The 20,768-nt window shown below is 38.4% G+C and overlaps 1 protein-coding gene across 1 annotated transcript in view; it reads left to right on the top strand.

Moving 5' to 3' along the window:
- ESR1 (estrogen receptor 1) overlaps nt 1-20,768 on the top strand; it is a 266,364-nt gene that overhangs the window by 127,919 nt on the left and 117,677 nt on the right. Inside the window, exon 4 of the mRNA XM_089530178.1 lies at nt 8,225-8,415. Coding sequence (XP_089386304.1) covers nt 8,225-8,415 — 191 coding nt within the window. The remainder of the gene's footprint in view (nt 1-8,224; nt 8,416-20,768) is intronic.

Below are 20,768 nucleotides of genomic sequence, written 5' to 3'. Positions count from 1 at the left end.
TTGCTGAGACTGAGCAGGTAACTCAGATTAAGCACACTTAACTGAAGCAAGGACATGGCTGGTGGCTTTCATATCACTGACACAGCAAATCTGTTATGGGTTTTAGTTCAGACTTCTAAGGAATTCTCCAAGATTCTGAACACTATTTACAAAATAGGTTCAGCATCTACGATAGCCCCTTTAAACCTTAATCTAAAACTTGGAGTGGGCTCATCATGTGTGTATGTGAGAGGCACCACTTGTCACTGGTTGTTCTTCTATCTTATAAGTTTATTGCATGGGATTGGAGAACAGGAATGGAGTAGAAGGGAAAGGGGGAAAATGCATGTTATTGCACGGAAGAATGCTGCTGATGCTGCCGGGAGTCTCCAATCCGTTCCCCAACTGTTCCACAGCAGCTGAATTTGAAGAACAATTCTGAACAGTCCTACTTATGTATAGGACCATGTGAGAAGATGTTTGCTAATGTCTAATCCAGGGATTCTGAAATTGTGGGGTGGGACAAAGGGTGCTCAACAGTGGCTCCTTTTCATCCTGGAGAGAAGTGACCAGTGGGGTCCCACAGGGCTCTGTCCTGAGCCCAGTGCTATTCAACATCTTTATCAATGACTTGGATGAAAGAATTGGGGACATACTTATCAAATTTGCAGATGACACCAAATTAGGAGGAATAGCTAATACCCCAGAGGACAGGATCAAAATTCAAAATGACCTGAATAGACTAAGATGGGCCAAAGCTAACAAAAGGAAATTCAACACGGAGAAATGTAAGGTATTGAACTTAGGGTGGAAAATGCACAGATATAGGATGGGGGGACACCTGGCTGAATGAGACTAGGGATCTAGGAGTCTAAGTAGACTACAAGTAGAACATGAGTCAACAGTGTGATGCGGCAGCAAAGGCCAATGCAATTTTAAGCTGCATCAATAAAAGTATAGTGTCTAGATCAAGAGAAGTAATAGTGCCACTATACTCTGCTTTGGTCAGGCCCCACCTGAAATATTATGTCCAGTTCTGGGCACCACAACTAAAAAAGGACATTGAGAAACTGGAGCGTGTGCAAAGGAGATTGACTAAAATTGTGAAGGGTCTGGAAACCATGTCCTATGAGGAACAAGTTAGAGAGCTGGGGATGTTTAGCCTGGAGAAAAGAAGGTTAAGAGGTGATATGATAGCCCTGTTTAAATATTTGAAGGGATGTCATATTGAGGATGGAACAAGCTTGTTTTCTGCTGCTCCAAAGAACAGGACCCGGAACAATGGATGCAAGCTGCAGGAACAGAGATTCCACCTCAACATTAGGAGGAACCTCCTGACAGTAAGGGCTGTTCGACAGTGGGATAAACTCCCCCAGAGTGTAGTGGAGTCTCCTTCTTTGGTGGTCTTTAAGCAGAGGCTGGATGGCCATCTGTCAGGGATGCTTTGACTGAGATTTCCTGCATGGCAGGGCATTGGACTGGGTGGCCCTTGCGGTCTCTTCCAACTTTACGATTCTATGATTCTATGACCCCCATGGGGGGCACAAGAGTTACTTGGGGGGCATGAGTCTTGGGGACCTTGATTCCCACCCTCGTCTCCTCTTTTTCCTTCTCCTCTTTCCCTTCCCAAACTTTTTTTTGTCTTAGAGGGGAAGCAAATGATGAGGAGGCATTTGGAGTAGCTGCTTTTGTCTGAAGGAGGAGGAGAACACAAGAGAATGAATGTTCCCTTGTGAGAGAGTAAATGAGTATGCATGTGAGTGAAAGAAAGAATGAAAGAGAATGACTGAGTGTGATGCATATGTATGAGCACTAGTGTATGTGAATGTGGCTGTGTGTGAGACAGTATCTGTAAAATTTACACATGTGTTAAGTATTGAATTTATTTAAAGCTTCTAATTTGATATTGTTTCCTTATAAAATGTTAAAATATGAATATACATGAATGTGTACACAAAACGATGCACATCAAAGAAACAAAATATTTTTATTCATATACTTTGTTTAGTGGAGGGAGGCATGAGATCTGCACATAGATGTAAAGGGGGTCACAAAGATAAAAAGTCTGAGAACCACTGGTCTAATATATAGTTTGTAGGTGTCTTTTATGTTTGAGATCCTCAGGTTTGGAGAACCTTCCACCAAACTTGTGGAGTTCAAACCTGAGCTGCCACATGTGGGAAGAAGGAGCCCTGGTGGCGCAGTGGTTAAATGCCTGTACTGCAGCCATTCACTCGAAACCACAAGGTTGCGAGTTCAAGACCAGCAAAAGGGCCCAAGCTCGACTCAGGCTTGCATCCTTCCGAGGTCGCTAAAATGAGTACCCAGACTGTTGGGGGCAAATTAGCTTACTTGCTAATTAGCTTACTTGCTGTTCACCGCTATGATCTTTGGAATAGCGGTATATAAATAAAACAAATTATTATTATTAATTATTAAGGTGGGGAGTGGCAGTGGTCCTTGCACGGCTTTTTCTCCACCCCATCACCATCACATATGTGTTTGATGAGAACAGGGGAGAGAGCCTTCTCAGTGGCTGCTCCCAATTTGGGCAAACCCACCCCATGGGAGGCTTGGTTGTTCACTCTCTTTTTGCTGGCAGGCAAAGACCTTTTCTGTATACTCAAGCCTTTGGTTCTCCATTTACTTAGGCTTTTCACAGAATGGTCTTTTACTGGGGTGTATTTTGGTTTTGCTCTTTTACTATGTTTTAATAGTTTTTTTTTTAAATTTGTGTGTTTTAATAGAATTGTCAGTTCAGTTGTTACAAAACTTTTCTATCAAGTAGATTTTACCTGTAGTTTGTTTTAATTTGTAACAGTCTGCCATGGAGCCTGTACTAGGATACAGATGGGATGTAAATACAGATTGACTAGTCCCTCATCCAAAAATGCTGGGACCAGATGTGTTTTGGATTTTTAAATTTTATTTTGGAATACCTGTATTTGCATATCTGTACACAATGAGATATCTTGGAGAAGAGAACTATGTAAAAACACAAAATTCATTTATGGGTTATATAAACCTTATACACATAGCCTGAAAGTACAGTCGGCCCTTCTTATACACAGATTTTTTTAATAAACGGATTCAAGCATCCATGGTTTGAAAATGTTCCAAAAAAGTATAAATTTCAAATATCAAACCTAGATTTTCTATTTTTATAAGGGACACCATTTTGCTATGTCATTATATTTAATGGGACTTGAGCATCCACGGATTTTGTTATCCATGGGGGATTTTGGAACCAAACCCCAGCGTATAACAAGGGGCTACTGTATTTTAAAAATAATTTTGTTCATGAAACAACGTTTGTGAACACTGAACCATCAGAAAGAAAAAGTGTCACTGTCTCAGCCACCCATGAAAAATGTTTTGGAATATTTGGTTTCTCAATGCAATTAACTCTGTATCTACAACAGTTATTTACAAGCTTTTACCTTCAGGAAAGACTTTCCGCATCAAACTGCTCTGCTAAGCATCCCTCCCCCTGAGCATATATCAATCTGAATGCACATGCAAATCATGGTGGGCATCACTGCCTGTCACATACTGAGAGTACACTTCTAAACACCACTAGAATTCCCCTACATGTCCGGATTGCAGTGGAGGCCCTTTATTAGTTGGTAAATTGTCTTTCATAGAAGCTTTCCTGTGTCTGCTTGCTGTACCTGTGCTCTTCCATCCTTGCCTTCTGGCTCAAAATTCTTCCTGAAAAGCAACCAAAAAGCTGTCTAGTGAGTCAGGGCATCAAGATGCTGAGATGTTGTGCATGCAAGGAGTCACTAGGAACACATCAGAGTAAAAGTTTTGCTTCAGCAAATGGCAAAGGCCCAACACTCCTCTGTTTCCTGGCCTATGATCTGGCTCCTGATCCAGAGCCAAGGTCCTAAGAGTGATCTTGGTGTGATTAGAAAAAGGAGTGGGTCAGGTAACAAAGGTCCCTCTAAACTTGCAGCCTCCTTGACAGAGATATTTTTCCCATGTAAGTGCTCTTGGGAGAAGGACTGGCAGCCCAGCTGCTACTTGAAACAGCAGCAAACTGAGAACCTTCACAAGTTACTTTTTTTTGGAGGGCAAATCTCAGAAGCACTGACCATTTTGGCTGGAGGATTTTTTCAAGCTTTCCACTTTCTTTTCATGTTAAAAAAAGACAGGGAGAAAAAAAATCACTTCCACTCAAAACTTCTGAAATTTTCTTTTCCACCAAAGATTGATTTATTTTGGATACTGAATGAGCTGTTCAAGGTGCTGAATCCTGTATTTCATGTAACACTCAGCACTTTGAACACCTCCTTCAGAGTGGATTCACCACCCCAGAAACATAGAAGCCACCAACTGCCACAGTCTAAATACCAAAAACATCTCAGCCAAGTACACTGCCCCAGGGCTACTTTGAACTGTTTCATAGGGCTACTTTGAAGCAAAGGCCTTACCTTTCTCACACACAAAAGATTGAAGATTATCTTGGAGCCCTGACATATTATAGATACTCCAAGGACAAATTATAGGCACATTATTTTAGGAAAACCTGGAACTGCCTGGTAGTATTTTAAAATGACATTGGGAATAGTTTCAGCAAAATCATTCTCTCTATACAGGGCTTTTCCATTCTAACGAATGTGGTAATAAACCCCTGTTTGTGTGTGTGTGTGTGTGTGGGAAATCAAGATTAATACAGACTTCAGTACAGCAAGAATTCAAATAGTTTATAATTACATTATAATGCTATAAAAGTTAATTGTGTCTCTGAAGTGTGACTTACCAGGTCAGTAAAACTTTTCATGACAAATTATACTGTATGCAGTTTAGCAAAACAGAGATTAAGTAGAAGCTTAGCTCTAGTTAATTAACCTCCAGCCCTCATCAACAAATTACTTTATATTTAAATGGATTAATATATTTATGCAGACTTCAGAAGATTGAAAAATTAGGCAGATGTTATTAATACGAGAAGGTAAAGACAATTCACAAAACTACTCAACTAATTAACATAATTTTTAAATCGGCTTAAAAATATCTTTAACAAACAGTTCTTCACTCAAGTTATTTTGTGATGGTGAAAGAAAAGGCAATATGTCAAAAGATCATCAGTTTTCTGTGTGTCTATGTTCTTTCAAGTCACCTGTCAATTCACGGTAACCACATTAATTTCATTAAGTTTTCTTAGGCAAGGAATATTCAGAGGTGGGTTTCGTCAGTTTCTGCCTCTGAAATATAGCCTACACCACCTGGCATTTGTTGACATTCTGCCATCCAAGTACTAACCAGAGTTGACCATGCTTGGCTTCTAACATCAGATGGAATCTGGTGCCTTTAGGGTATTTAGACTTTATCAGTACTATTAGTATTATATTTTAAGATTTACTTGGTTGCTTATTGATCACAAAGGCCCTCAGACTGGTTTGCTAAAATAAAACCATAAATGTGATAAAGTAATGTGAGTGAGCCAGTATAGTGTAGCAATTTGAACATTGCGCTACGACCCTGGAGACCAGGATTTGATTCCCTGCTCCACCATGAAACCCACTGAGTGACCTTGGACAAGTCTCACACTCTCAGTCTCAAGAGAAGGCATGGGAAATCTCCTTTGAACAAATCGTGTCAGCAGAACTCCATGATAGGTTCACCTTAGGGTCAGCGTAATTCAGAAACAACTTGAAGGTACTCAACACATACACACACCTATATTTTATTTTTTTCTAGGCTTCTTTCCCTTTCTTTTTATATTTCATCTACATTGTTATGTCCATATAATGTCATTAGGTTGCCCATTTAAATTCTCATTTAAAGAGAATATCTTAGTATCCATAAAATAGTAAAAGAGTACATGACCATTCAGTTTATCCACAGGTCTTTAAGGCTTTTCATTTTTTTTTACACTAGTAGCCTTTCTCCTTTCCCATTAGTCTCCCCTTTATGTTTACTGTTTTTAAGCAATGTTATTTCATTTTGTAAGAGCATATTGACAGATCATGAGAGGGGTGTGGAAACCCTAGAAATGTTTGAGGCTAGAGATTAGGAGATATTGGATAACTGCATCTGAAAGCCTAAATACCTTTAAGGCACCAGATCATGTGATCTTGGAAGCTAAGTAGGGTTAGCCCTGGTCAGTGTTTGGATCGGAGACCACCAATTGATACCAGGTGCTAGAGGCTATATTTCAGGGGAAGGAACTGGCAAAACCACCTCTGAGTAGTCCCTGTCTAAGAAAACCCTATGAAATTTGTGGAGTCACCATAAGTTGACAGGGGGCTTGAAGCCACATACACACACATCTAAGATTTATTGAAGAGAGCTGAAAGTGGAAGGTACAATAGGAATATGTGGGTCTTCTGGCTGCGGACATGCAATTGCCCAGCATTTCCTCTGTAGAAAGAAAACAAAGGGAAAGAATAAGAAGAACCATGAAAGAGAACAATGGATAACATAAAAAAGAGACCTTATGTGTCTGAGAGAGAGGGAGGGAGGGAGGGAGGGGAGAGAGAGAGAGAGAGAGAGAGAGAGAGAGAGAGAGAGAGAGAGAGAGAGAGAGAGAGAGAGCATTTGTCTGGAAAAGGTCACAGGCACCCAGTTATTCCAATGTCAATTCTGGAATGATTGAGTAAATAAATTAGTATAAATCGGTATGTTTGCTGTTTTTCACTAAGCATCTTGATAACAACAGTTCAAAATGCGGGCTGTGTCTGACTCGTACACAAGGCTAGAATTGACCTGAACAATATTGACTACACCAAATCAGAATTATAGAAGGGTCCTCCATTAATAGGCAAGCAAACAGAATAACTTGCTATAAGTTTATTTACTGATACAGACAAATTCCAATGTTGTCAAGAGTCCCTTCCTTTCTTACAATATCTAATAAAAACAACACGTGATACACTGTTGGAGCTAACCGGGAGCCAGCTCTGGCATTTGATGTCACTAACTATGGACATGCTGGAGTTGCTGTTGGAAAAAAATGATGCTGGAATAAAGGGATACCTTGTGAAAGCCAGTAGAGCTGCTCTTATTCTCGTAGCAGTTCATCTTAGCTGTAAGCATTACATAAGTTTGCCATATTAATTCTGGCAAGAATTCCTTTTCAGTTTTGGAACACCACTAGTGTTTTGGAACACATTCAGCACATTGAGCAACCTTGTATCATTCTGAATCCGCTGTTTTCTCACAGGTTAATTCCCACAGGAAAATAATTTCAAACATCTCTAAAAGTTACTATTTGGAGTAGCAGAGCTGCTAAATAATTGTCATCTCAGAGAGCAGAGCTGTAAAAAATCAACTTATAAAGGAAAGTATTTTGATGTACCATAGCAAAAGGTGTCAAAGATAAAAGGTACAATCCCTTTTGCTCTGTTGTCTAGAACACAGAGCACAAAAATGTGCTTACACTTGTCTCCTTAGCAAGCCAAAGTAGCATATTGCCAGGGCACCAGAAATGACATGAAAAATCTTTGGCTATTTGTTCAGGGTGATTATCAGCCTGTTAAGAGTTTGGGGATAGTTTGGGGCTTACTTGAAGGTAAGTGGCCACATTTTCAGGCCGTTTACCATTTCGACAAAAAATGTAAATAAATCAGCTGAAAATGCGGGGCCTGGGAATGCCTGAGGAGGTGTCAGGGGACAGAAAAAAGGTTCAGAGGCTGCATATGGCCATTACATATCTCCTGCGATGGAAGATTCTGTGACTGATCCCACACTACCAGGGCTAACATTCAGCCAATAAGCATAAAATATTCAAAATGTGCATCTTTGAAAAGTGAGGGAAAGCATGTGGGAAATAGGCATAGAAAAATGCATATGAGAAAAATGAGTAATTTTTAAACACATATTTATATCAAAATACACATTAATTTCCTGAAGCACCTCCTGCCTTCCCCATCACAACCTGATATGAAACCAGGCTGAGAAGAAAATGTAGGTGGAATTTGTAAAAATACATTTAAATCAATATTGGAAAACATTCACATCCCTATAGGCAGCATGGATGCACAGTTAGCATGGGGAGGGTGGGAAAATTGTTCTGTACTGGCTCCCAATAGAGTCAATCTGTGCCATGTGCTCAGAGCCAGGAAGATGACATCCTGATCGTTCTTTTTGAGGAAATGGATTTGACCTTACCTGTCAATTAATTGCCAAGCATTTAAGGAAATGCTTGCAAAATTCATATTTTGAGCCAGGCAGGTAATTACATGTTTTGACTATGGCATATTAGTGCCAAGATACTAACTGACTGTTCATTTTACAGACCAGGCTCAGATAACAGACGTCACAATGGCAGGGAGCGACTGGCTAGCACCAGTGACAAAGGAAATCTGCCCATGGAATCCACCAAGGAGACCCGGTACTGTGCTGTGTGCAACGACTATGCTTCAGGCTACCATTATGGTGTTTGGTCCTGTGAGGGTTGCAAAGCTTTCTTCAAAAGAAGTATTCAAGGTAATGACATTGTTGCCAGCCATTAACTGACTCACTTATTGTAATTAAGTTGTATGGAGGTATCAGTTTCATGTTATTGTTGTTCTTCTTCTTGTTATATTTATTAACTATTCAGTATCCCTTGACTTCAGGATGGGATACAAGTAAAATAAATGTAACAGTTTACAGTTTACAACAGTTGTAAATGAACGAAATAGTCAAGAAAGATATTAATTTAACAAGTTGAAGGAAGTTTAAAAGGTTTAAACAGTTTGAAACTATGTATGTGTATACTGTGAAATAAACCAGGCCCCAAAGGCTATAATAAGAAGCCACATCTTAACGTAGTACTAGAATGAAGCCAATGTCAGAATCAGTGAGACCTTCAGGGGGGAGGCATTTCACAGCTGCAGTGTCACAGCAGTGGGGGCTGTCTTTCCCATGTCCTCCTGTTGCCTATTGCTCCTATTGGCAGGACACAGGGCAATAGTAAAGTAAGACAGGGAGTGCACATTTGTAATTATATTAATATCTAATGATCCTAAATTACTTTTGCAAGTGGGTGTTGCAAATAGGGCTAAAGTGCCAATGAAGGACAAAATAAAACAAACAAATGAAAAGGATGGGTGCTTTAGTCTTCTGCACTGTGATCACAAATGTATGTTTTTTGTTTGTTTCATGGATATATGTTTCAAATAGCCCATGGTTTAAAATGGCCAGTTTTGGACAACCCATGCCAACTACTGCTGTAATACTAGTACAATTTGAGTCTCCCATATCCGAAACCTTTTGGCACAGGGAGCCAAAACTAACCCTCCACTCTCCCCTCCACCTGGCTACACCCTGGCTCCCTGACCCCACCTTGGATGTATCCTGATAAGCATCCCAGGTGGAGGGGAGGGTTAGCTCTAGCTCCCTGACCCCGTATTGAATGTATCCTGAGAGGCATCCAAGGTGGGGGGGGGGGGGAGGGAGTCTCCAAGGAGAAAAGAAAAAAGGGGCTACTTTAAACCAGATCCTGGATCCCAGTAATTGGCTCCAGAACATCTCTGGGCTCTCAAAGGGAAGCCCCACCTAGGAGAAGGGGCAGCAATGAGAGAGAGCTCTTGGCAACATTTGGAGCAATTGAGGCAGGGGTCCCACGTGGAGCCTGGAAGGAGACTCTGTCTGATCAACCTTCCTCTGGTGAGTTGCGTTTATTAATCCCCTTATGCTCCTAAGTTTTACCCTTGATTTATCAATGGGTCACATCAAATTCCCTGAATTTGGCCCCAAAAGCTGCCCTTGGCTTATACATGAGATCGACTTATAGTCAAGTATATATAGTAATCACGGGCATTGCCAAGCCTTCTTTCATGGGCCTTGGTCCCCAAATATATTTCCCAGAATCCTTAAATCTACCACTATTCATGGAAGGCTTTTCTATGTTGGCTATGTCCCATGTGAATTTAACAGGTATGTGCTTTTGGCTTTGCATTTGTTCAGAATTGACATTCATGTGCCAATTCTGCCAGGTGTCGATATCAAAGGGAAAAATGGAAAAGAACCAAGATGTTTTCCTATAAACTTCTGGAATATCCTGCGGTCCAAAAACATTCATAATAACCATACTCTTTAATATTTTACACATGAAAATAGGTACACCCATGTAAATTTGTAAGCTGTGACTCAAAAGGGTGATCAAGTACAAATGTTATTAATGGGAAAGCTCACATCAAACTTTAGTATTTTAAACAGAGGAACCTCTGGAACTCATGTATTGGAAAAAGAATCCCTGAAATCAACCAATATAACTGTGTGAGTGCGCACCCATAGTGTGATTATAAATATACTATACATTAATTAATGTACTCCCATTAATTGTTGGGAGTACATTTGATTCAATGTACTCTCAACAATAGTACTGGAAGGGAAATATGGGAAAATTCCCTATGAATTCTGATTCTGTCCTTGTGATACTGATGCTATAGAAACTACAGCTCATGTACTTTTGTATTGTCAATTTTATAAGAACATTTGCCTCCAGCTTATTATCTTTCTTGTAAGTAAATTTCTGAGACACACTGATATTTTTTATTTATGCTATGTGTTGGATAGTCAGAAGGAAACTGTTATACTTAAAATAGCAAAATTTTGCTACATTATGTGTAAAATACATCTTCAGATGGTTAGTAATAATTGATTTTAGATGGCAGAGATTAATTTTGTTTCCCGTTTTAATAATTGTATTCTTATTTTTATATTGGTCGATGATTGTTATTTTTGTCATTAATGTAAATTCAACCAGATCCTGCTTTGAATGACAGCTTTCTCTTAGGCCCTTATCACATGGAGGCTTACTGTCGACAAAAGGTTCCTGAAGTGCCAAAGTGTGATAGCCAGTTGCGTTTCTAAATTGTAATTGAGGCATCCCACTTCTCTCCCATCCTCAAAGCATTTGTGGAGCAGTCATTTCTTGAACTTCCGTTCATGCTTCATGTTTCAGGAACACTTTAGGAATGTTTTTCCGACATTTTAATGATGGTAAGTGCCTCCGTGTGATAATCCCTTTAGACACCTGATCACTATGTTTACATCCATCCACAGCCATTCTGTCTAACCTCCTTCATAGAATTTTTGCTAGGATAAAAATTGGGATTGGGAGTGGAGGAGGAAATCATGTAAATGGAACAGAATTAGTTAGAATACATAAAATGGGGGAAAAACATGATTGTCATAAATAATTTGATGCATTCCAATGGCCTTTTAGGATGCAGGTAAATGTAAAATCCACAACAACAACAACAATGAAGAATCCCCACTGAACACAATGGGGCTTACCTCTGAATAGACATGACTAGATATGAATATGTTTATGATAGATAGGCGATTGCATTGTTAACTGAAATATTGCTCTATAGAGGAAAGCTATAATAGCCTCCTCCCTCCCCCACCACACGCACAAATATACATACCATCCCCCTTCACAAAGGAACACAAACATGCACCATTCCTCTCACAGAGATACACATACACACTCCCTCCATTCTCACACACAAACACTGAAATGTTGCATCTGATAAAGTGGACTGATTTCATGGAAGTTTATGCAAGAATTTTTTCTTCTCAACAAGTGTCAGAGGTGCTAGAGGTTAATGCATACATTTTTATGCTAAAGCAGACTAACATGGATATGTTTTTAATATTACAAGCAAAATCTTTGTCAGCTATCACACTCACACATACAGATAAGCAAAGACACATATGTTCATTTTCTTAAGACATATACACAAGCAGCAGCACAAACTGGGAACTGCTCCCTGCTTCCTGCTGCCCTGTGCCTACTCTCCTTTCCCCATTGTTCAGCCAGTCTCTGCTGATAAGGCAACAAGGAACAGAGATTGCCACTCTGCTCACTTCTCATTAGTTGCTAGGTCGCTCCCCCAAAGCTGCATCTCAACTACTTTTGCACTAATGGTTAACCTTTGGAAAACATCTAGTACGTTTAATGCTGGGAGATCTTATATGAATTTGTAATTCTGTTAGGAAAGGCAGTATATCAGGAATTCTGTAGGTTCCCTGGGACATTTCCATGATTTTGGAAGAAAATGTCAGCAAATATGGAAAACAAATCAGTAGCCTATAGATGGGAAGTGATCAATATACATCCCCATCCACAAAAAAAGGAGACACAAAAATTGCAGTAAATACAGAGCCGTCACACTAATTTCCCATGCAAGCAAAGTCATGCTTAACATTCTGCAACAGACTCCACATCATGAGTAAACATGAATAATTTAAAAAGACAATGATGCTAGGAAAACTGGAAGGCTGCAGAAAAAGAGGATAACTGCATGCTAGATGGTTAGATTTGATCAGGGGGGACATGTGCCTGAGCCTGCAGGCCCAGAGCAGAAACATTGAGGAGAGGGACTCTTGGAGATGTCTTATCCACAGGGTCACTGTGAGTTGAGGTTGACTCAAGGGCAGTTAACAACAACAAACATACTGAGCTTGTTGTAAATCCATTCAGTGTTAGCTTTTCCCTCAACCATGTTTCTTGTAGTAGTATTATATCAAATTTGGATACATAATTCACAAATGAAGGGTCACAGGTGTGTCTTCCCCAGCCCATAATGTTCCAAGACAGAAGTTTTAAATTTTTGGATTTCATTTCCTTTAGTTGTCATATGTTTGATCTCACGGTATAAAAGGGACTAGATTGGGTTGTATTTGGAAAGACCATTTGTGTGTCTGGAACATCTGAATCAGTTTTAATATTGTTATTAGTTGCTTTAGTTAGACAAACATTACTATTATTGGCACTTTTGTCAACTGGTATTTCTTCAATGACTTCAAGGGTTGGGTGGATACAGCTCACATTTGACCTTACCAGGCCTTTTGTTTTGGATGCTACTTTTTTAAAGGTCCTATTAGTATGTAATAAGCCATTCTCAAAGTTGTCCAAATATCTCATTTCAATCCAAGTTAATGGGTTTGTCTCTGCTGTAATTGTCTTTCTATTATCTTTCTTCTCACAGATTTCAAAGGGGGGCTCTTTTATTGAGCACACATTTAAAAGATATTGCTTTAGTTTTTCCAGTCTAGTTATTATTTCTGTTTGTGTAGTCTGGGATAGACCTGAAAATGATTCAATTAGCTCCTCTTCCTCTTTGGTAATTGCAAGACTTGAAAGGTGAGATGATTCAATAGCATTAAAAGGTATACTATCTTTCTCGTTGTTAGATTTATTTGAATCACGTTTTCCAGATTCAGTCTTAGTTTGGTCTTTTATATTCCGGGTTTTGTTTGAAAGAATAGTAGATACAGTCGGTATATGTACTATCAATGGCTGAGGAGGAGCTGTGTTCATAAGGTATCTGGAAACAAAAATACCTTCCCTTAAAAGTAAAGTTTTACATTTGCATATTAAGGTGACAAATTTAATTTCACTAAATGTGATCAGGGCACGTGCACGACAATTATTGAAATACAAATAGGTAACCTGTAGGATATTATTGACAGTAATTTGATTTGGGCATATTTTTTCCAAGACTGTTTGTAAATGGTGTTTGCGTCTAGCCTGTGATAGTATACCAAAGGGTTTAGGGAAATTTGACAAAACAATTTGGTACCGACTAAGGATATACTGATGTTCCTTTTTTCCTTTTAAGTTTGTATCTTTTGTTGCATAAGATAGTTTATTTATAGGGTGTTTTATAGGTGGTAGATCCATTTCTACTAGTTGGTCTGTTGAAAGGCTTGAGATGATATTTTGAGGAGGATTGTCAGTCAGTCAGTTGGTTAACAGTGTGGTTCTCTAAGTGTTTATTAGTTTTGGGATTGGACTTTTCAGTATCTAATGTAATTTGTATTAATTCAGATGTTTGAGCTGTATTAGATTCTTCATGATTAATTTCCCCATCAGATCTCCTACCATTTTCTGATGTTATATTTCTCCCTGTTTTACAAAGCTCTTTTGGAGCTCCAGACGCTTCCACCTTTGAGTTTTTCCTTTTGTGACCCTTCTTTGAGCTTATTACAGATCTGTACATAATATCCCTGTCACTTTTCGAGATAGGGATATAACATGGAGTTTTCCCCTTCTGAGTACATCTCCATGGTGTTTGACATTAGGGACAGAAAAACCCTCTGAACTGCACCGTTCTGAAAAAAATTTAAAGAAGCATGTGAGATATTGTGTTATCTGATTAGCTCAAGGGATTATCTAAGCAATAAGCAAAAAAGAGGATGAAAATAAGCAAACTGAAATCCACATGGAAAATGGGTTTCCTCCAAAGTGGATCTGTCGCTTTTTCAAATATGATGAACTTGTGGGGAAGGAGCTCAATGGCAGAGGAAAAGGGGACAAGCACTCAACCTGTTGTGCTCACACACATTGCCTGCAATGGCCATTGCCCAACCCTACAGTCAGTGCTGAGATTTGACAGCACATATTTGGCAGGCTATAAAGTGAAGTGTAATTTAACTTCTCTTCAGTCTGGGCAGTTCTTAGCATTGTTACATTGAGGACTTGCACTGAGCCAAGACAAAAACTACTCATGTTTCATTATACTGCTAGGGCTCTTGAGTTCAGAGAAGCATTTACATATAAAACCAACACAAAAGCAAATCAACCTTTTCCAAATCCATTTAGCACATCTTAAAGAGCAGAGCTGAACAATTTCAAATGCAGCAAAATTTTTTGAAGGATTGAATATTTCATGAAGCCACTTTTTCAAATGGAGTTGTTTTACAAATTACAGTTTCACACACACCTGCCACCACTTTACAAACATCAGATTTGTGGTTGCAAGATCTTACTCTCGTTACATTGAGTAATCGCACTTGTGTGATATCATGGAATCTTACTGAACACGCCCAATGATCCTGTTTTTTTCAGTGCCATCATTGTTTATGGCTGTTTTTTCTCCTTCTTTGTTGCAAATTGTTATACAGCCTTAAGTTTACTCTTCTACAAAATGTATGGACCTGATTGGTAAACTTACATAAAGCTTATTCATAACTGTCCCCCATGTGCTTACACTGATGCCTTTTCCTTGAAGTCCCTCTTCCTCCTACCTCTCTTATTCCAGGAGGAGCAGGTGAGTCTTTCTTGCCCTCTTGGGATCTCTGGGAATCTCCTCATCTTTCTTCTTTGGTTCTTAGGGAGGGGCTGAAGATCAAAGAAGTGTCATCACCACTACTTGATCATATGTATTAAGTTACACCACTGTATCTTTACATTGCCCCAAATCTTGAGTGACATTCTTAATTCCCCTAGAGCTGTGGTCCTTAAACTTTTTTGGGCTACTGCTCCCTTTGCTCTCGGGCAACAAGCCTACCACCCCCAATACATATTTCTTGATATTGGGTCTACTGTTCTACTTCAAATTCAAAACAACCAGTCTTGGTCACTGCTCCTTTTACAGTCAGTCCTTTTGGAAGCATCAATTGAGCAGTGACTGAGAAACCTCTTGCCAGTGACAGCCAAGGTGACTGGGTGCAAAGAGATAAGCTTCTCCCTGACAAGGAAGAACTCTTGATCCTTCCTCACCAGAGCAGAGAGTGGGCAGCCAGCAGAGAGGGGACAGTCAACAATTAAATTATGCAGATGACACCATACTACTTGCAGAAAACATCACAAACTTAGAACAACTACTAAAGAGGATCAAGGAAGAATGTGCAAAGGCAGGCTTACTGCTGAACTTAAAGAAAACAAGAATAATGACCACGCAGGATCTAAATAAATTCAACTTAGACAATGAGGAAATTGAAAAGGTAAAAGAATCCCCATACCTTGGATCAAACATCAATCAGAATAGAAATTGCAGCCAAGAAATCAGAAGACGACTAGGAATGGGGAAGGCAGCTATGAAAGAATTAGAAAACATCATAAGGAGCTAAAACTAATAATGAAAGTTAGAATCATACAAGCCACTGTATTCCCCATCTCCATGTATGGCTGTGAGATCTAAACCATAAAGAAAGCAGATAAAAATTCATTTGAGATGTAGTACTGGAGAAGAGTGCTGAGGATACTGTGGATACCCAAAAAGACAAACAAATGGGTCCTGAACAGATCAAGCCTGAACTCTCACTAGAAGCCAAGATGATCAAATTGAGATTTTCATACTGTGGCCACATCACGAGGAAGCATAACTCATTAGAAAAGACAATAATGCCAGGAAAGGTAGAGGGGGGGAGAAAGAGAGGAAGGCCACATGCTAGATGGATGGGCTCAATCAGAGAGGTCATGGGCATGAATTTGCAGGACTTGAGCAGAGCAGTGGAGGACAGAGGGGCCTGGAGATGTCTCAACCACAGGGTCTCCGTGATGATTTGATGTAATTTTGATGGTGATTAACAATAACAACAAAGCAACAACCAGTTGTTTAGAATAAAGAAAAAATACAGTCCGGAGGATATGTGACATTTTAAAACAAATGGAGAAAGTAGGAATTCAAAAGAGTATCCATGAGCACCTCAGAGGATTTGTGATTACTGAGGAATATATCATATAAAGTACTCAATACTCAAAAAGATGAGTTCAGTGATTCATGATAAAGTATTGAAAGATGCTCTAGAGAAGAGAGTCTGGGAAGGATGAGTAATGACACAGCTGGTTAGGGACTGCTATGCTTTTTGCTGGTAATTGCTAAGATCAGGAACAACTCCAAACCTAGTGCAGAATTCTGCAAGAATAAAATGGAAAGATACCCAACCTCAAAATCTACTACTACTCATCTTGTCTCAATTGGCTAGAAAATTGGATAAAATTGGATAATGAACGTTTATTAGACGGCATCAACTTCTGTTACAGCTTTTATGCATATATGTGTCACAATAAACTTAAAGATGATGAAAAAAATTGACCATCATTTTATAAGAAGATCACTACTTAAAGTATGGACAAAAATTGAACATCAGTTTTACAGAGAAATCCCTTTGTGGATCTCTTCTCAAGAGGCTTCTCTCCATAGAACTAGGAACAAAAATGAAACTTGGATAAAATATAAATACATTGTAATGCTGAATGAAGACAATAAATATGTAATGAAATCTATAGAACATAATAAGGAATAAAAATTGAAGCATTAATTAGTTTTAATATAACCAACTAACAGAGCATTTTAGAACTGACAGAAAACACCCCGGATTGACGAATGACAAAAATGAATGAGTCAGGATATTCTTCAATAGGGAGGGAGGTCACATAGCTAAATTTTACAAAGTTCTCAAAAAGTGAGATCTAGAACAAGAAACCATAAATCATTTGATAAGATGGGCACAAGATATTGGTAAACCAATAGACTTGGAATCATGGGAAAAGTCATTTTTCCAGTTTTAAATTATTATCCGAACTATAAAGAGAACTACTTCAAAATGATGTACCTGTGGTATATATTCCCATCAAAGATAAATACTATTTACAAAACAGGGAATACAAATTGTTGGAAGTGTTTAAAATCAGGAGGCACCATACTGTGGCCACACAGTTGGTGGAAATGCGAAAAAGCTAAAGAATACTGGGGGAAAATACATGATCTGATGAATGAAATATTACAAATAAAAATTCCACTAGATTCAAAAAATTTTTTGTTAAACAGGACAAGTAAATTGGATACTAGGATTGAAAGAAAATTTTCCAGGATTATATTATACATGATCATCTTGGCAAGGATAATACATGCCAAATATTGGACACAAACTCAAATTCCACCTGAGGAACAATGGCTAGCCAAACTAAGAGAGGCTATGAATATGGATATTCTTACAGCAATCACAAGAGATAAATCAGTGAATAACATCAAAGATGACTGGAAATGTTTGAGAGTTTTTGGAGAAAAGGGAGACTGGAATTTAAACTAAGACTATAAAAGAAAATGTTTGGAGATTACTTAAAAATTTACTGTAAAGTAATACAAACGAGACAAGATTAAGATAAAGGTAAAAGAGGAAAATAAATAATTATATTTTATAACATTATATATATGGAATGAAAAGGCATATATAAGATAAAGGTCTGATATAAATAGACTGTCTTTAAGTGTCATAGAATGTTTAATTTTTGAATTTTGGAAAACAAAACACGAGGAAATCAAATACTTTTAGTAATAAGGTGATCACAATCTGATGAGGAAGTAATAAGATAGAAGATATGGAAATTCCTGCTAAAAATTTAAATGTTATAATCCATGTAACATAGTGTCTTAGATGTATCTAGTTTGTCTTTTGTTTGTGAAGGTTTATGTTTGTTTAGTTATGTTGTATTGTTTGTTTTAAATGTTCAATTTAATAATAATAATAAAGAATTCTAGTTATTTATCTCCAACCATTCTCTGAGCTGGGCCGTGTTTTACCCCTTGTGCTGGAACTGATCTCCTAGTTTAAGGACCTGGTTATTTATTTATTTATTTATTTATTAAATTTATACCCTGCCTTTCCCCCAAGATGGGAGCCTAAGCAGTTTACAGTAATTTAAAACAAGGTTAAGTTAAAATCTGATTTCACAAAAGTTCAAAAAAGAATTGAATGACTCTGTCTGTCTGTCTGTCTGTCTGTCTGTCTGTCTATCTATCTCTCTATCTCTCTATCTATCTATAAACATCCTGGTTAAAACAGTTTAAAAAATGCATCTGAAACATAATTACTAAATAAATATTTTTAAAATCCAACATAGCATGCTACTATAATTTAAATGCCAAAGGTCCGCCTGAATAGAAAAATCTTCATCTTTGGTTAGAAAGAAAGCCGATCGGCATTCCAGAGCCTGGGAACAGCCATGGAAAAGCCTCCTGTGCCCTCACCAAATGTGCCCATGAAGGTGGTGGGACTAAGACAAAGTCCCTCTCCTGCAAATTTTAAAACTTGTACTGGCTCCTATAGGGAGATACGGTCTTTTTGACAGCCTAGATACAAACTGTGTAGGGGATTCAAGATGAAAACCAGCACTGATACTAGCTTTGCCCAAGGAAAAAGCTGGCATTGTAGTTTTCCTGGAAGCAAATATATGTACTGTCTGTGAGACTAAGGAGACTAAGGAGCATCCCTGTCTCTGACCAGCTTGCATAGTCAGATATAGGGTCACTAGTTTCCCAAGCTTTTAAAAAGAAAGAAATATTGCTCTAGAAAGCTAACCACAGAGCTCTACAGTCTGAGAGCATAATTTCAATTGTTATTTATTTCTGCCTCCTCTCTATTCCACTCGCCTGTGGAGTGTATTTGATGGCAGTTATACTCACTCTCTTCACAAACATCCTGGAAGGCAAAAAACACTCAGGTAGTTTTGTTGATTACTCAGTTAAACCTCCTTTCCATAAAAATTACTTGGGGAAAAGGGCTGTCATAAATATTTCTGAACAATTATTCTTGCCTAAGTGCCGCTTATGTTGGAGCATAAATAGTTGAGTTGCTGTAGTTTTCACTCTCTCACTGTGAGCCACATGGAAAAATAAAGTCACATCTGTGATTAGAGTGTTTTGAGATTTTGCCCAGAAAAGAGAAGAAATGCTTTAAAAAACTGACAGGATTCCAAGGATTCTGCAGATTGGAACAAAAATTATATTATAATTGGATTTTCTTCTGAAGACATTCATATCATCAAAACAAAAACAAAAAAGCTTTCCATTTTTTTACCCAGTACAATATAAGAAAAAATTATGGTAATAGTTTTATATTCTGACTGGAATAATAGAACTGGGACATTTTTTGAACAGGGAAATGTTTCCAGGTCGTTCAGAATGCCATTTTGTACATTACTTTCTGCAGGTAACTGACTACTTTTTATAATGTATACAGAGGTCTAGAATCAGAGACAGGGATGCAAATATTTTTCACTTAGTTCTTCTAGTAGAATGGGGAGCACAATGAGCTGAAGTTGCGCTGGAGGAGGGTAGATTCACTCACCTTCTTACATTCCCAGCATAGCTGTTCAGAGTACATTGTCTCAGCTGTGGATGAGATCAGTCTACAGATAGCTCAACCTACTTCCACTCCATATCTGTTTTTCAGATGTTCATAAGTCTCTTTTGCACTGTTTAAAAACAAAGCATCACCATTATTTTAAAGCTCCCACATAAAATATACACTTCTGTAGGCATTTTACACTAAAATACATACATTTAATGCATTTAATGCCAAGAACTGTTTCATAAAAATTGGAAAAAGGGTGAGGAATGAAGCAGGTTCACTGTGTTCTGATCCTCATTTCAAGCCAGGCTTTATGAAGCCGGTCAGTTTGCTTAAAAATGTGGGGTGAATGCCAACCTCAAAGATCCCTAGTCTAAGCATCTCTTGTTCCTATTATGTGCCTTCAAGTCAATTCTGACCTGCAGAAGGTCACCCAGGGAGTTTCTATGTTTGTGTAGAGATTTGATCTTTGTTCTTATAGAGTCCTAGTCCAATACTCAGAGCATAACACCATCGCTCCTCTGAAGCATTCCTTAGGCTGCTGCCACACTGCAGAATTAATGCAATTTGACACTGCCTTAACTGTCATGGTTCCATCCTATGGAGCCCTGGGATTTGAAGTTTGTTGTGGCACCAGAGCTCTCAAACGCAGAAGGCTAAATATTTGACAAAACTACAAATCCCAGAATTCCATAGCATTGAGCCATGGCAGTTAAAGTAATGTCAAACTACATTAATTCTGCAATGTAGATGCAGCCTTACATATAATAAATAATTCTTTCCTGGGAACTCTGATTGACCCCATAGTCTATTTGATGGGTTCTGCACATTATTATTATTATTATTATTATTATTATTATTATTATGTTTATGTTTATTTATATCATTATATCCCACTTTCTTCCCAGTACAGGGACTCAAGGCAGCTTACAAATCTAAAACAGTCCAAGTTAAAACACTATAAAACATGCAAAATAGAAGTT

This window comes from Sceloporus occidentalis, unplaced genomic scaffold (genome assembly GCF_023333645.1).
Source record: "Sceloporus occidentalis isolate IW3139 unplaced genomic scaffold, rSceOcc1.0.p SCAF_6, whole genome shotgun sequence".
Lineage (NCBI taxonomy): Eukaryota > Metazoa > Chordata > Lepidosauria > Squamata > Phrynosomatidae > Sceloporus > Sceloporus occidentalis.
This window is presented reverse-complemented; position numbering and strand designations above follow the sequence as displayed.